The sequence below is a fragment of the Leuciscus leuciscus genome (genome assembly GCF_965113295.1).
Source record: "Leuciscus leuciscus genome assembly, chromosome: 15".
In the NCBI taxonomy this organism is placed as follows: domain Eukaryota; kingdom Metazoa; phylum Chordata; class Actinopteri; order Cypriniformes; family Leuciscidae; genus Leuciscus; species Leuciscus leuciscus.
The window spans coordinates 17,679,589-17,697,760 of record NC_138739.1 but is presented as its reverse complement, the minus strand read 5'-3'; the positions used below and the strand labels follow the sequence as shown (position 1 = coordinate 17,697,760).

The 18,172-nt window shown below is 39.5% G+C and overlaps 1 protein-coding gene across 3 annotated transcripts in view; it reads right to left on the bottom strand.

The window, feature by feature from the left end:
* Nucleotides 1-17,635, bottom strand: part of LOC309475993 (uncharacterized protein) — a 104,591-nt gene extending 86,956 nt beyond the window's left edge. The window contains exons 1-3 of one of the 3 annotated variants that reach the window (XR_014197900.1): nucleotides 17,349-17,635; nucleotides 164-3,907; nucleotides 73-129 (exon numbers count right to left, since the gene is read on the bottom strand). Coding sequence is in view for 1 of the 3 variants with exons in the window: in XM_082139057.1 (XP_081995183.1) it covers nucleotides 17,418-17,478 (61 nt within the window). In the remaining 2 variants the exon portion in view is untranslated. Of the gene's footprint in view, nucleotides 1-72; nucleotides 130-163; nucleotides 3,908-17,348 lie in introns of those variants that run through there. The other 2 variants (XR_014197899.1, XM_082139057.1) reach the window with 2 other exon arrangements.
* Between the last annotated feature and the right edge of the window lie 537 nt (nucleotides 17,636-18,172).

Sequence of the window (18,172 nt, the reverse complement as noted above, 5' to 3'; positions counted from 1 at the left end):
ATTGGATAAATGGAACAGTTCAGCTATTGTGTAGTTTGTATTAATACCATGGTTCAACAAATAATGTAAAGGTTAAATAATAATTCACTTAGACTTTATAAGAAGCAATTGCGACTTTATCACACAATTCTTACTTTATATTTCGCAATTTTGACTTTATAACGCGACTTTATATCACACAATTCTGACTTTATAAGCAACTGCAACTTTATTTCACGCAGTTCTGACTTTATATCTTGCCATTCTGACTTTATAAGAAGCAATTGCGACTTTATTTCACACAATTCTGACTTTATATCTCGCAATTCTGACTTTATAACATACAATTGCGACTTTATATCACAATTCTGACTCTATATCTTGCTGACTTTATAAGCAATTGCAACTTTATTTCACGCAGTTCTGACTTTAGGCTATATCTTGCAATTCTGACTTTATAAGAAGCAATTGCGACTATTTCACACAATTCTGAATTTATATCTCACAATTCTGACTTTATAACACACAATTGCGCCTTTATATCACGCAATTCTGACTCTATCTCGCAATTCTGACTTTATAACACGCAATTGCGACTTTATTTCAGGCAATTCTGACTTTATATCTCGCAATTCTGACTTTATAACACGCAATTGCGACTTTATTTCACACAATTTTGACTTTATATCTCGCAATTCTGAGAAATAAAGTCAGAATTGCGAGCTGTAAACTCGCAATTGTGAGATAAAAAGTCGCAATTATCTTTTAAAATGTTTTATTCTGTGGCAGAAACAAAGCTTCCATACCTCCTGGCCTCTTCCTCCCATCCATCCTCCCTGACGCGTACCGTTACGGTAGGGCCGGCTCAGCTATCGGTAGGCGCCGGCGGTGCCGCGGTAGCCTACCTGAGAAAACGTTTTGGAAAAGACGTGTTATGGACCCAACCAACTCTATAGGAGGGGAGGGGAGAACTCCCTCACATGGTACAACCCATGCAGAGGCTGCGCACTGCGGTGTCAGAATGGGGAACGTGTGTAGCCTAATGTAACTAACGTGACATTGAAATGTGAAAAAAAAAAAATTTATATATCCTCGACCGGCCCAAAAGTGAAGCGGCCCACCGGGAATTCTCCCGATTCTCCCGATTACCCACTCCGGGCCTGCTGTGGGCGGAGGTTAGTCAAAAAACGGTTTTAATGACGTCATTAAATAAGGAAGTAGAGGGATGTAGTCCAAACGGGCTGTTCGATGTAGGCGACTTCTGTTAAATAAAATACCTCGCTTGGCATTGAACTTTGAGCTTTATAATTTTACAGATATTATTTATACTCTAACAACAACATTACACACTAACTAAAGTTTGAAACATGGGATCACGAAGAACGGGACCTTTAAATTGAACTTAAATCAATGACAGAAATTCTGTCCGGCACCCCAGCATATAACAAACCCCAAACAAAGAGAGTGGAAAAATGTTATAGCGTTACGTATGCGTAATAATTCTGAAGAAGAAGAAGGAAGAAGGAAGGGTTGGTGCTAGACATACTTTTGACCGTGGAAAAAGATTCTTGTTTTTGGAATGTAAAAAGGTGCAAAATAGTTTTTGATTTTGAATTCTGAAATGTAACAAGACAAAGAAAAAGTAAAGCTTTACAAGGCATGTTATGGATTCATGCGTTAAATCCTTTGCATCACACCCTTGTGGAAATGGCTAAGAACAGAAAATGGCTCAGATCGCCATAACATTGTGTTACATTTGAACTAATAAAAGGTCTGAAATCATAGTTCCTGTTCAGATCCAGAAGTTGAGTAGGGTATTTAAGTTTTTTTTTTTTTTTTTTTACATGAAGTATGAAATGGCTTCTCTTCGATGTGGATGCTTCTATGTATTTTCAGTTGTCCTGGTGGACTAAATCTCTTGTCACAGTGTGAACACTTGAAAGGTTTTTCTCCAAGGTGAATTCTCTGTTTCAGTTTTCAGTTTTTCATGTCTTTCACACTGCTTTCACACAGGTATGTGTTTTCTGGTGTACTTTAAAAGCGCTCAGTCGTGTAAAACTTTTTTCACAAGCAGAACACGTGTAAAGCTTCCCCTTTGTATCAACTTTCTTGTGCTTCTTTCTGTCTCCAGAATGAGAACACAGATGTAATTTCAAAGATCGAACACTTCTGAAACTCTTCCTGCACTGATAGCATGTGTGCGGCTTCTTTCCGGTGTGGATTTTCATGTGATCCTTAAGGAGTCTTTTTTGTGTGCAGCTTCTCTTCTGGTGCTGATTCAGTTCACTCTCTGTAAAATAGTTTTTTCCACAAACAAAGAACACATGATTCTTTTCACCACTGTGTTTTTTCTGGTGTACTTTTAAACCATTCGGCCATGAAAATCCCTTTCCACACCAACACACGTAAGACTTCCCCTTTGAATGAACGTTCATGTGCTTCTTCAGGGAAGCTGCTGAAGGAAATTTTTTACTGCACTGATTACAGTTAAATGGTTTTTCTCCAGAATGAGAACGTAGATGTACTTGAAATGAACATGTGAATCTGAAACTCTTCCCACACTGATTACATGTGTACGGCTTCTCTCCTGTATGTATTTTCATGTGTTCCTTAAGGCCTCCTTTTCGTGTGAAACTCTTCCCGCACTGATCACATGTGTGTGGCTTCTCTCCGGTGTGGATTTTCATATGATCCTTAAGGACTCCTTTTAGTGTGAAACTCTTCCCACACTGATCACATGTGTGTGGCTTCTCTCCGGTGTGGATTTTCATGTGATACATAAGCTTTGATATAACTGTGAAACTCTTCCCGCATTGTTCACATTTGTGTGGCTTCTCTCCAGTGTGGATTTTCTTGTGTCCGTTTAGGAGATTTTTTAGAGTAAAACTTTTCCCGCATTGATCACATGTGTGCGGCTTCTCCCCACTATGAACTTTCATGTGGTCTTGAAGACTTTGCTTATATATGAAACTCTTCTCACATTTATCACATTTATAAGGCCTCTCTCCAGTGTGGATTTTCATGTGATCCTTAAGGCCTCCTTTTTGTGCGAAACTCTTCCCACACTGATCACATGTAGGCTTCTCTTCTGTGTGGATTTTCATGTGATACATAAGCTTTGATAAAATTGTGAAACTCTTCCCGCATTGTTTACATTTGTGTGGCTTCTCTCCAGTGTGGATTTTCACATGATACATAAGCTTTGATAAAATTGCGAAACTCTTCCCGCATTGATCACATTTGTGTGGCTTCTCTCCAGTGTGGATTTTCTTGTGTCTGTTTAGGGTGGATTTTAGGGAAAAACTTTTCCCGCATTGATCACATGTGTGCAGCTTCTCTCCATTATGAACTTTCATGTGGTCTTGAAGTCTTTCCTTATATATGAAACTCCTTCCACACTGATCACATTTATAAGGCCTCTCTTCAGTATGGATTTCAATGTGTCTCGTAAGCTGTTCTTTTAGTGTGAAACTCTTCCCACACAGATCACATGTGTGCGGCTTTTTTACAGTGTGGATTTTAAGGTGTTCTTTAAGGTTTCCTTTTTGTGTAAAACTCTTGCCACACTGGTCACATGTGTGTGGCTTCTCTCCGGTGTGGATTTTCATGTGATTATTAAGGGTTCCTTTTAATGTGAAACTCTTTCCACACTGATCACATGTGTGCGGCTTCTCTCCGGTGTGGATTTTCATGTGAAACTTAAGGTATCCTTGTGAAAAACTCTTCCCACACTGATCACATGTGTGCGGCTTCTCTTCACCATGAACTGTCATGTGATCTTTAAGACTTTGTTTGTATGGGAAGCTTTTTCCCACTACAAGATTACTTCCGGTCTGTGAGCAACTCAAAGAGTTTTCTTCAGTTTTGATATGATGTTCCTCCTCCACTTCATCCAGTTCTTCACTCTCCTTAATGTCTACCGTCAGGTCTAGAATGAAAGTTAAAAAGTTAAAATTTTCAGTAAATCATCCAATTTTTTTTTTTTACATTTGCTCTAAGGTAGTGTAACCAATTAGCTCAAAAGAAATATTAATAATCAATCATGACTTATATAATTAATTACTTATAATTAATTAATAGCTGGGAGGATTTAGGACTGTCTCAAGTGTGGTTAGACATGGGTCTTGCCGTTTGTTCTTGCTGACCCGGGGTCGTCGGGCAGTCCTTATTGGCGAGCCCTGAAAATAATGCTATAGTGTAATATTCTTTATCAATATTCTATTTAATGAGAAGAACAGAATAGTAGCAACAATTTCTTGTTGAATGACTATTTTTGACAACCTTACTGAAAGGTCGAAGCTTCCTCTCACTTCGTACTTTAGTGCTTTTTTGAAAACAACAACAAAAAAAGGCCTAAATGTTTGGCCTAAATGTCTACCATCCTTTTTTTATTTTATATTTTGTGAATTTGTAAGGCTTTGTAGCGGATGGACAAGAATCATGATTCTTTCATTCTTTCCTTCTGAACACATTCTTTGCCAAGATTCCTAAAGCTTTCAACCTCCTGACTCGTCAGATGCAAATCATGGCCTAATGCCCGAGAGTCTAGGCCAAATTGCCCCTCTGACTTTTTTTTATGGGCCCGCAGAGTGTCCCCAGAACAACAGATATTCCTCACGAGTCACGTTGGCCAGCTTCAAAGAGATCGGAATCACTCCTCTGACCCAGGGAGAGAGATTGCGAACTCTCTGCACATTCACACACACACAAACTTTTAACATTAAACTTAGAATATAAGCCTGTCAAATGTGTACTATATACTCCTGTGTGTTTCCCAGTTCATATTAGCTTAGTTTATGATTTTCTAGTTATAGGAGTGAACTCTTAAGCTCACAGTAACTTTGTATTTCCACCTTCTTTACATACCGTTCTTGGTATCTCGCTAACCGTCTCGGTCTGACTGAGCTAAACATATATAGGAGATTACAGTAAAATGTATTATTCTGTGTGTACCATCTTTCTGGAGTAGAAATGACGAATTCTGACATCGTCATAAACTATGCGGATGAACTGTCCCGACAGGACAAAGAAACTCTTCCCACTCGAGAATCTCTGAAGGTGATTTGTCATTCACCCAAAAGGAGGCGTGAACGAGGATTTCCTTAAAGAGGACGGGACATTTAGTTTCTCCCCACTTCAGATATTCACCTCAGCTATCCTCTTCAGTTTTCTTTTTAGCTTTGTTTTTAGTCTTTTGTCTTTGTTTTTCATATTCTCCTTTGTTCATTTCCACCTACGAGTGAAATGAACTTAGCCTGAATGATTTCTTTGGTAACTTCACTTTCAGTGGACCTTGGCTTTAAACTCCACACGACTCTGCTCGCCCCGGAAGAAACGAGAGAGCACGCCCAGCTCGGAAAGACCGACACACGTGCCTTCTTTCCTCAGCAACACAAAAAGAACCATATGCAAGTATTAGCTTTATCGAGCTTTTAATGCGTTAAGAGTGTTCGCCCCTGCTTAGGGTGATTTGATTTCTTGTTGTCTCTCAAAGGTTACTTTGTCTGTGATTTTGCCATACTGTGATCATTCTGTCATCTCTCACTATTCCTCTCACTCTCTCATTCTCATTCTCTTTCATTGTTTACTGCCATTATTCTGTTGTATATATATATATATATATATATATATATATATATTCCGTGTTTAACTGTAGTCACATGTATTCGTAGTTTAATTTATTAAAACCCATTATATTCTTGATTGTCTCTACCTGTTGCTCACATTGCGAAGTCCATTTGTTGATACTTTAGTATTTTTATAGAACAGAAAAGTAATTTTTCATGGCCAGAAAAACAGCCTTTTCGTGAGAGTGTATAAAAGGATAACATTTCTTGAGAGTAGATAAAAGATTGTGCGATCAGTTCGCTGGACGAACAGATTATTCGATAACAAACTAATTCCATTAAGGGTTATCCTGAGAATTGATCTATTCTAGACTATTGGTATATTAATGGTTAATTATAATTCGTTGTGATTAATTATTGATATATACAATTGATCTATTTTTGCCTACCTGTATTGATAATTGATTATAATCCATTGTATTTAATTATCCCTCTATACAGATACATTGGCAAAAGTATTCCCTTTTCGGGTTATTTAAACTGTATGCGATGTGATCATATTCATGATCAGTTATTAAAATATATTCCCTTTATTTGAGCTAGTGTCGTTACAGCTTTGTTATTAAAATATGGACATTAGTTATGCTGTAATGCTTAGTCGCTTGCAAAATAGTAAAACCAATATGCAAAAAAGAATTGTGATAAAATCATGATTTTCTTTAATAAAAAATTATGATTAAGGGTGCACCCATCCAATATTAAGATCGGATATCGGCACCAATATTGACAAAATAGCTGTATCCAGTTTATTTTTTTTATTTTTTTTTCTCTCTGTCACAGCACATCCTACATCATTCGTCAGCAGCACTTGTGTTGTATGCTGGAAGAGTTGAGTTTACCGTCAAGCAGCATGGAGCGAGACAAAGAGTTGGCTGTGTGGAGATATTTCACGCTTGCCAAGTAAACTAGTTTGTCTGCAAAGTAAATGTTTCGAGCAAAGTAAATTGTTTTCCTGCTTTACCAATTGAAACAATCATATTGATAGAAGGTGATATGTCAGTCACGCTGATCTTTTTTTGATGTGTCTGTCTTTATCCTATAAAAACTGATATATTATTTTCGGTGAGATTCTCTGCTCGAGAACTCCCGGCCGTGATTAAAGCATTTAAAGGAGATATGCTGAAGTCTGTCTGTTATTATTGCTGCGCAGCAAGTTAGTTTGGGGAACAAGTGAGAGATAGGGGACGTCAATTGTAGACGAGACCCAGATATACTAAATGTCAACTATAGACGTTAGGGGGCGTCGATTGTAGATGAGACCCAGGGGACGTCAATTGTAGACGAGACCCAGATAGACTAAATGTCGATTGTAAACGAGACCCAGGTAGACTTAGGTCAGGTGCGTAGAAGAAAAATCGACCACAGTAGGCCTACACTACTACCAATTTAATAAAGCACATCCAAAAGCACCATACTAAGGAGCACGCCGAATTCCTGCAGTTCAACAAAACGTCTCCAGTTACTATCGTAACCTTGGTTCCCTGAGAGGCGGGAACGAGACATTACGTCAGTGTGACATATATGGGAACTCCTCCCTTCTCTACTTTTGCAGAAATCTTATGGGCTAATGCCAGCTGGGGACAGCTGGCCAATTGATGCGAAGCATGCAAAAACTGACAGGTAGAAAATGTAAAATGCAGTATAAAATGCATGGGCTTGAAGATTACGTCAGAATCGTGACTGAACACTAGCACAGCTGACCAAACAGCGAGCACAGTGGCTAACGTAATGTCTCGTTCCCGCCTCTCAGGGATCCGAGGTTACGATAGTAACCGGAGACGTTCCCTTTCGAGGCGGTAACTTCAACATTACGTCAGCATGACGTATATGGGAATTGTATTAAATCCCACCATGAGAGCAGTGAAGATAAGCCCAGACGTCAGAGACAGACAGTTCTTTAGCCAATAACCACACCGCTAGGAGTACTTGCATCTGATAGGTTGAACTAGACTATGAGACGTCTGCTCCGACCTTATCAAAATTACACATCCCAACGTAATGAAAGTGAGGGTTGCACTGATCAGGGCAGACACAACTGTAATGGGAAAATCTGATTTTCATTGATCTTTATTAGATATATAAAGTAGTGTGAGTTTAATTATAATATATGAAATGGGGATAACATACATATACATTATATATATACACATATATATATATATATATACACACACACACATTTGTGAACAAGATTTCTTTGTACATTTACATTTCTTTGTATATCTAGGGTGTGGATGGGTGTGACACTTTAGGAACATATGGAGCAGGACCTTTGACCTTAGGGTTAACTGTCATAGTCAGCAAACAAATGATTAAGCAATAAAAAACACTATCTGAAGCCTGCAGAAGGCCTTGAAATTAGTATAAAGACTGCTCCTGTCTTCCTGTCTGTGTCTCACTTGCTTCACAGTGTAACTTTGTGTCACTTCTGTGTGGGCAACTGGGCCTATTCTTGCAAGACTAAATACTTTTAAATGACCATTTGATTCAGAGTGTCTCTTACGCAGTGATAATTGTTTAATGAGAATTTTTGCCACAACAGCACTCAAGCATGAGAGTTTAACAGTACAGACAGCGTTTGCGGTGACAGCTGCATCAACCTTAATAAACATAAACACAGAGTTAGCAACATAATGGTAGCTACTGCATAGCTGGTTATAACAGTTTTTAAAATACGAGTAAAAACTCAACTCACCGAAAGCACTTGTGACGCTACAGACGGTACACCCAGCTTGTAAAACCTGGCAAATGTGTTCTGAGAAGATCAGCCAACAGCAAGACATACACACAACCCTGGATAGACATACCTCTAAACCAGGCCCACGAGGAGGCGATAACCCTCGTCGAATGAGCCCTGATGTTAAGGGGACAATCTTTCCCCTGGCATTCGTAAGCCAATACAATAGTGTCCACAATCTAGTGAGAAAGTCTGTTTTGAGACAGCACATCCCTTAGTACATCCACCAAAGCACGCAAACAGCTGAGCCGACTGACGAAAGGAGGCCAAGCGATCCACATACATCCAAAAAGCCCTGACAGGGCAAACAGTGCTCTGAGCGTCAGCGAGGCTGACGGCTCAGCAGATAAGGTGGGCAGGGAAACAACCTGTGCTCTTAGAAAATACCAAGGTCTGTGCTCTTGGAACACAGCAAGGTCTTAGCCGGAGAGTGATGCTGCAGTTGCCAGGTCTGAAACAGATGCAATCGTCGTTCACTGAGAACGTGTGTAAGTCTCCAGTCTCCAAATCCATTCTGTGCTGTAGAAAGTGCGAAAGATCAAACATGGAACAGATCCTGGGTCAATATCAAATTCCTGGCACCATTTTGTAAAAACTTCCCATCTCAGAGCGCAGAGGCGCCTGATAGAAGGCGCGCGTGCCTCCGTGAGTATGCTCAGCACTCATGAATGCAGAGTGTCCCGCTCATTTAAGGTCCCCGCAGCTGCCACACATGAAGGTTCCACAGCTCTGGGCTGGGGTGCCATATCGTGCTGTTCGCCTGAGACAGCAAGTCCTACCTGAGGGGAATTTGCCATGGGGGAGCCACCATTAACTCTCTCAGGTCTGTGAACCAGGGCCGATTCAGCCAGTTCGGGGACACGAGGATGACTGACACTCTCTTGTAGAACAACAGCCAATAGCGTTGCTGCTCTGGGAGTGCTCACAGCTGATAGGCAGTGCCAGACAACAGCATAAACACATATCAGTAAGTGCATAAACACAGCGTCAGTGGCCGTAGCGACAACAACTGTGAATATGCGCAGTTAGATCAGAATAGCCAGTTGCACTGAACGATAAAGGGCAAAATAACAGCATTAACATATATCACAAACTAGTGTCAAGAAGTACAGTGTACAGTGTACAAGTACAGTGTCAATATCAGTATGAACTCAAGTACAGTGTCACCAGCCGAAGCGGTAACGTCTGCGCAAACCTGTAGTCAAGACTGAAGACTAGGAGATAATAGAGGATAATCACTCACCGAAAGCACTGTTCTGTGAAGATCAGCCGGTTGCAAATGCAAAACATACAATCCTAAAGACGCGTCTACATGGCCCCTGAAGAGGCGATAGACCTCGACGAGTGAGCTCACATGTTGAGGGGGGTCTTTCCTCCTGAACATGCACTAGTGAAGTGCTCGGTTGATGGGACTCGGGTCCAGTATCAGAAGAAGTCCTCCATCCCTCTTGGGCACCACAAAATAGCGGCTGTGCACTTCCATTCTCAGAATGCGTTTTGAGGCAAAGTCAGTAACGGACCCACGCCTGATGAGGGGTGGTCTTCTGTTTTGAATTATCCCCAGTAGCCAACGTAAAAACGCCTGGAATAACTGTCCACGCGTCTATAAATGACACCGGCCATATTAGTTCTACGGCCGCTGTTGCCAGTTTGTCGACTGGAGCCCTGCCCCAGCCAGGCTGGCTGCCGATCGGGCACGAGTGGGGTCATGCACGGCGGAGGAACATTGGCACTCTCGCGTTTTTTAATCGGGAGGCCAATATAGGTACAGACTGTGACTCTGTGCTTCTTGGGGCAGGGCGAGTGACACAGTGGTGAGTGTATGAGGAGGAATGGAGGGATTGAGGGATATGTGCTCTTATTGTGGGGCTCACACAAACATTGCAAATGTCACCTACAGGAAGAGAGGGGACATGATGCAGAACACAGCGCTTGGGGGCGGGGCCCCCAACTCTCCTTCTTTGGATGGTCCGCATTCCGTGGTCCATGACGCTACATTCCCGGACCTGCCCACTGCCTATGGCAAAGATCCGGCTCAGGGCAGAGCCGTTTTTAGTGGGCTGTTCAGCCGATCTTAGGCGGGACGAGGTGCCGACGAAGAGAGAGACCTCGACGAGGGCTGGAATGAGCAGCAATATTCGTGACTCATAGCCTTCGCGCTTCTGCGCCTCAGAGAAATGCTCAGTAACTGACTCCACAAAGTCACGAAAGAGGCCGGAGGGAGTGATTGGAGCCTTTCTTTTCCAGCCAGATGGGGTCACTTTGGGGTCACTTCGAAATTTCCTTGTTTTCGAAAGAAAAGCAAATTTTTTGTCCATTAAAATAACATCAAATTGATCAGAAATACAGTGTAGACATTGTTAATGTTGTAAATGACTATTGTAGCTGGAAACAGCTGATTTGTAATGGAATATCTACATTGGCGTACAGAGGCCCATTATCAGCAACCATCAGAGTCCTGTGTTCCAATGGCACGTTGTGTTTGCTAATCCAAGTTTATCATTTTAAAAGGCTAATTGATCATTAGAAACCCCTTTTGGTAAAGAAACTGGCCTTCTTTAGACTATAGTTGAGTATCTGGAGCATCAGCAATTGTGGGTTCGATTACAGGCTCAAAATGGCCAGAAACAAAGAACTTTCTTCTGAAACTCGTCAGTCTATTCTTGTTCTGAGAAATGAAGGCTATTCCATGCGAGAAATTGCCAAGAAACTGAAGATCTCGTACAATGCTGTGTACTACTCCCTTCACAGAACAGCGCAAATTGGCTCTAACCAGAATAGAAAGAGGAGTGGGAGGCCCTGGTGCACAACTGAGCAAGAGGACAAATACATTAGAGTGTCTAGTTTGAGAAACAGACGTCTCACAGGTCCTCAACTGGCAGCTTCAATAAATAGTACCCGCAAAACACCAGTCTCAACGTCAACAGTGAAGAGGCGACTCCGGGATGCTGGCCTTCAAGGCAGAGTTGCAAAGAAAAAGCCATATCTCCGACTGGCCAATAAAAAGAAAAGATTAAGATGGGCAAAAGAACACAGACACTGGACAGAGGAAGATTGGAAAAAAGTGTTATGGACAGACAAATCTAAGTTTGAGGTGTTCGGATCACAAAGAAGAACATTCGTGAGACGCAGACCAAATGAAAAGATGCTGGAGGAGTGCTTGACGCCATCTGTCAAGTATGGTGGAGGCAATGTGATGGTCTGGGGGTGCTTTGGTGGTGGTAAAGTGGGAGATTTGTACAGGGTAAAAGGGATCTTGAAGAAGGAAGGCTATCACTCCATTTTGCAACGCCATGCCATACCCTGTGGATGGCGCTTGATTGGAGCCAATTTCCTCCTACAACAGGACAATGACCCAAAGCACAGCTCCAAACTATGCAAGAACTATTTAGGGAAGAAGCAGTCAGCTGGTATTCTGTCTATAATGGAGTGGTCAGCACAGTCACCGGATCTCAACCCTATTGAGCTGTTGTGGGAGCAGCTTGACCATATGGTACGTAAAAAGTGCCCATCAAGCCAATCCAACTTGTGGGAGGTGCTTCAGAAAGCATGGGGTGAAATCTTTTAAGATTACCTCAACAAATTGACAACTAGAATGCCAAAGGTCTGCAAGACAGTAATTGCTGCAAATGGAGGATTCTTTGACAAAAGCAAAGTTTGAAGGACACAATTATTATTTCAATTAAAAATCATTATTTCTAACCTTATCATTAGCCCCGTTTACATGCACACTTTTTTGCTATTCTGATTAAGATCGTTCTGATTGACGGATTCCGGTTGACTGTTTACATGGGATGTTATCTAAACCGATCTGGTGTTTACATGTGCTGACGCTTTCAATCGAAATCATTTTGTGACATGCGCACACTTGCTGCCGGATCTGGAAGCTCATTATTTTCCACGTTTTCAATCCTGTCAAGATGGTGCATCACTTAATCGTTGCGTTAGTTGTAGGCATTAGCAGCGTTTCCACTGTCGGGCCAGTGCGAGCCAGGGCTTTAAACGGGCCGTGCCAGGCTAATATCCTTGGGCCAGTAGCACCGTGCCCAAAATCTGCTGCGTTTCCACTGTCGGGCCAGAAGCTCCACAGCGCTTCACTTAAAACACGCCTCTCTGGAACAACGTCACACAAACCCATCATTTCACCAACGAAATGGAAGTTTTATCAGAAAACTAATCAGAAAGAAATCACTGGGAAACAGCGTGATCGCAAAACGTCTATTTCACAAAAGAAAGAGGACACGCAACTTATTCAGTCGTGTCTGTTTCTGTTTATTTGGTAGCCTAGTTACAGGACATTACATCACATTTAGAAAGAATGATAATTTCTACAAATATGCCACCAAAAATATTACCTGAGGAGCTTTAGCACTCTCTCCCAGATACAGTTATATTTTCAGTCAGAGATAAAGAGGATAGTCCGGTATAAAGAGGCGAGACGTAGGCTACTGACAGATCAAATAAAAACAGGATTATGATAACCTATATGATTTGTCTGATTTCTTGATTTGTCTGATTTCGCTGATTTCTAAGCGTTCATATTTACCATGTTTACTATGGTAATGGTTAGCGTGCATTGTTTTTTGCATCGGGTCACAAACAGAAGGCATTATGTTAGCTGACAGAATTATCTGGCGCAAAACCAGGCATGCGCAGAAAGACGTACACTCAAAGTAATCGGATCAGCTCGTTTACATGGTGTAATCTTTCATTTGATCGGTTCATGAAAAGGTTTATTCCACCCCCTTCAATCCGACTGAAATTTCAATCGGTTTGAGCATTTTTATTCCGATTGAGGTGTTGACATGGAGCATTTTCATTCTGATTGGACTTTTAAACTGGTTATAATCGGAATACAATGCTACATGTAAACGGGGCTAGTGACTATATTTCCTATTCATTTTGCTATATTTCCTATTCAGACTCATTTCATATATGTTTTCATGGAAAACAAGGAAATTTCTAAGTGACCCCAAACTTTTGAATGGTAGTGTAGCCTATGTTTTATTTCTGTTTCAGATACTTTACAAGTGCACAATCCGCAAAGCGTGCAAAAGATGCACTGACAGGGGAACTAGAGGAAGACTTGAGGAGCACCACAGCTGGAGCATCAGAGGCTGCAGAGCCACAAGAAAAGGTCCCTCGGGTGGAAGCAGCAGCAGCAGCGGGCAGCTTTATGCAAGAGTTTGATCAAATTGTGGAGGAGTGTGAAGATCCCGGTGCAGCAAAAGCTCGAGCCCTGCAGTCCAACTGCATGGATATCTTACGGAGAAAAACATTGCTGCCTCAGACAACCCATACCAGTACTGGGGAGTCATCAAATACAGATTACCTTGTCTTGCTGCCATTGCCACAAAATACTTCTGTGCCCCCTGCAGTAGTGTAGAAAGTGAGAGAGTGTTCAGCACAGTTTCCAACATTGTGGATGAAAAGAGAAATAGACTTACAGCAGAGAGAGCAGAAAGGCTTGTCTTCATGATAAATAATTTGCCATTGCTGATTAAGTGAGCATTCACAGGCCATGAGTGGTGCGACACTGCACTACATGTTTATTTACAATGTTTGGTTATTATTTGTATTAATAACCAAATAATTAATTAATAAGTTGTGGTTTGACCAACTTTTTATTAGTTTATTCTCAGGTTCAGCTGCTATGTTTTATTTTGAATTCCTGTTTGCAGGACTTTGCACTTAATATGTTTTTTACATGTTTACAATGTTTGGTTACTGTTTGATTACTATTTTATGTTCAAACAATTACACTTTTGTTTCTGCGGCTACATTTTATTTATTTTAATTTTAAAAGTTTGATTACATTCTGTTTTAGATTTGAATGCACAATTTTATTTAATTTTTTATAACAAATAAATAAGAATTCAATTTATTTTTTATTTTATTTTTTTTACATGTTTATAATGTTTGGTACAATATTTTGTTTCTACTGCAACATTTTATTTATTTAGTTTGATTACATTTTATTTTAAAACAATTGTTTTTCAAATAACAAATAAATAAATAAGAATTCATACATTACATCTATGTTATTTTGTCTTAGTTAGGAAAGTCTGGTGCCTTTATATAGGTGGAAGGTATACAGTTTTTATTAATTCAACAATGGTATCGAGTATCAACAGAAACACAAAGCCCAGGCATCGGTATCGGGACTGAAAAAGTCAGATCAGTGCATCCCTAATCATAATATGATATCTTTGCCATATTGCCCACCTCTTAGGTGGGGTTACATTAACTAGTAGGTATCTCATAAAGCATGCATGAAATAAATACAAATTCAAGATACATTATACAAGACATAGGCTAACAATATCACACACAATATCCTAGAATGCATGTTCATTTATAGTCTGTTTTAACACTAGAAGTGCCAGAATTCCATAACTACTAGAACTGCCGCAAGCGGCCATTTTGACTGCTAGATTCCAAACTCTATATCTTTAATGATAAATACACAAATTGAGAGATTAATGCATTTATTGTATTAGGATTACGGCTGTGGTCTTGAAACTTTGAGGTAGGTCAACATCTGTAATAAGTAGGGGTGTAACGGTTCACAAAATTCACGGATCGATACGACACAGTGGTGTCACGGTTAGGTAAATTTTTCGATACAACAAAAAGAAAGAAATGCCAAAGAAATTTCCTTGATTTAAAAAATATATAATTATTAAAAGAGAAATTATTTTAAATACGTTTAAAAAGAGTTTTCCCTACATCTTTAAACTTTTAGTTTTATAAATGGGGGTAATGTATTTGAAGGATGAACAAATAATGTTTTGGTCATCACATTACAAATAACATTTAAATATGATAATATTTGAGTTTTGAAGTGCTGGAAAAAGATGTGTGACGTACTTGAAAGCATTTTACTATTCCTGTCAAACTTCCATGGTTACAGTGAGTGTTACTACAGTAAAGCCATAGCCTATACAATGAATGTTGCTGATCTGTGGAGTTAAAGCCTATAACTAACGTTAGTTCATTCATGGCACAATGTTTCTCCTGGTTTCCACGTCAGCGCTGTTTGATCCGTTAATAACGGAGAAGTGTGAATGCTTCTCACTAGATCTTGCAGTGATGTTATTACTTCAGTGGCGAATTCAAATGCTTTCTTTACCGGATCTCTTAGCGCTGTGTAGTAACAGTGTCGCTTGATCAAGATCGGCTCGCGCTGCACTCACTGACATTGATGGTCCAAACTGATAAACGGTGCGTGAAGCACAAAATAACGCAGTTTCGTTCCGCTTTCATTGCGCTTGCCATTTGATGTTGGGCAACGTTGTGGTGGTCGCGCGTGCATTTGAATGAAAATATTGAGCGCCATATCGAACATTTTTCATATCGTTACCGACAATGGTGTACCGTCGATAAATACCGATACCGTTATCGCCCAGCCCTAATTAGGATATCTTTTAAAAACAAAACAACACCAACTTGTACATTTAAACAAGTTTAATTATACATTTATAAATAAAAAATATCCGTAGATGTCCTGAACAAAATTACGGAGTAGCCTGTGTTTTCATGTTTCCACTGTTCAATCGCGCCCGCGCCTTACACACACACACACACACACACACACACACACACACACACACACACACACACACACACACACACACACACACACACACACACACACACACACACACACACACACACACACACATTCCAGCATTGCAATCTTGACATTGCAGCCTGTTCATTATAGCCATAATAAAATATAATAATAAAAGTCAACCTAACATATAAAAATTCCACTGCTCTGTTTATATAGTCAGTAGCCTAGTACAATTCATACCATTTTGCGCATGTGAAGAGGGCGATTTTTTTCCATCGATATTGGAATGTGAGTGAAGTACAAAGCCTATAATAAAGAATAGTTTACCATCCATATACGTCGCAAATGTTGAAACATTTTTATTCTAATTAGAGAGTTACGTGAGCCCAACGCCGCTTACTTTCGCTTAAAAAGTATTTCATTTTGCCTTGTTTATAGTTATTTTTCATTCTTGTTCTGTTCTGAATATCATTACATTTAAATGATTTGTTGTGGAATATGTTTTGTGTATTTTTTTTACCACATTTTATTGTTGTGTATATTGGTATAATAATACCGCAAAATTCAGTGCGGTCAATATGACCCTCAATGGCCGAAATAGGTAAATTTGTTTTTTTTGCCTTATGTGTAAATATGAAAAAAAAAATTTAATGAAAATATAGACACTTTTAGAAAAAGTCAGGTAGGCTACCAGCAGGATTTTATTTATTTTTTCAACAAAGTTATAAACTGTCAAAATGGCCGATGGCACTTCTAGTGTTAGGTCTGTTTCTCTTTCCTATGGCCTCTGTTTTTACCACATGGCAACATTTTTCACAGAAATAAAACCATCTTATCTGATGGTCTCATTGGTGACTGAGGCCTTTTCTGGTCTCTTGTCTCTTTTGTGGGGATGTTTATAATTACTAAAAGTGGGCTGCAACAAACAGATATGTCTGATTGTCTCAGTCGTTACAATAGTTATATTAGTTAGCATTCTTGTTGTGAACGGGCCTAAACATATTAACACCATACAAGTAAAAGTTTGAGTTCAAACAACTAGACTGAAAAAAAACATACTTTTAACAGAAATGGTTTGCTTTGTTATTTTTGTTGTATTGTGCACCATTGCATTTGCAGTAAGACATTCATTGAATAGTTCAAACCTTTTCACACAAACAAATCTATTAACCTCATGTTGTTCAAAGCCTTTATACATTATTTCTTTAACCTCTCGTTGTTTTGCTTAGGGATTTTTCACACACACACAAAATTCTTTAGTGTTGTTCTGCAGAAGAAATTCATCCAGATTTTAAGGCCGTGTAAATCAGAATTTATACCTGTATGACGAATGGATATGTTGACTGGCTAACCATTAATAAACTGCGTAAGTTGTATAACTTTAATGTTTCACAGCATCATTAATGAAGAATCAAAAATAAACACCAACCTATCTGTTCTTCAGTCTCTTCAAGCTTCACTCTGAGGGGTTCTTGATCAGGATCACTCCTATTCTCACTGTAATCTTCAATAAGCTCCATTTTTACAGGTTTCTGTTCTTCCTGCTGGTCTGAATGCATCTCTTCACTTGTAAATAGTGATCGTTTAAAAAACCGCTTCGTGAAGGTTCAAATACTTTGCAAATCTTTTGTTTTGAATCAGCTGTTGTTCAGAGCTCGTCTCCTCTTCTTCAGTTTTTGCCGGTTTGTGAAATCAACTTAAAGAGTGCCGTTCCGCCACCCACTGGTCTGGAGTGTGAAGAGCACAGCTTAATGAGGGGATAATGAAGAGCTAAAAAGTGAGAGAGAGAAAATGAGACAACAGATCAAATGCTTTTATTTACTCCTGGTTGTCTTTCCATTAGACCTAATTTTTGGTATAGCTGAAATATTTTCTCTTTCACATGCATTTTAGAAGCTTTAGTGGGTGTCCACATTTGTCACAGGTACTTTTTTTGTTTTTAATTTGTTTTAAAAGATTTATATCAATCATAAAACATTTTTACAAAAATCCAAATTGCCATTCTAAGTATGAAAAAGCACATCAAATACACACATTTCTATCTTAGACTATATTTTTATTAATATAGGTTTCTAAATCTTTCCAAAACATTATTGAGTATGCTAAATACAGTGAAAAATGTTTAGACATGTTACTTAAACATTTGTATAGGAGAAAATGAATAGTGTTTGTCTTTCATTGGCCTGGTTTGTGTTAAATACAAAACAGACCATACAACTTAATAAACTAACATAAATTATACAAATATAATTA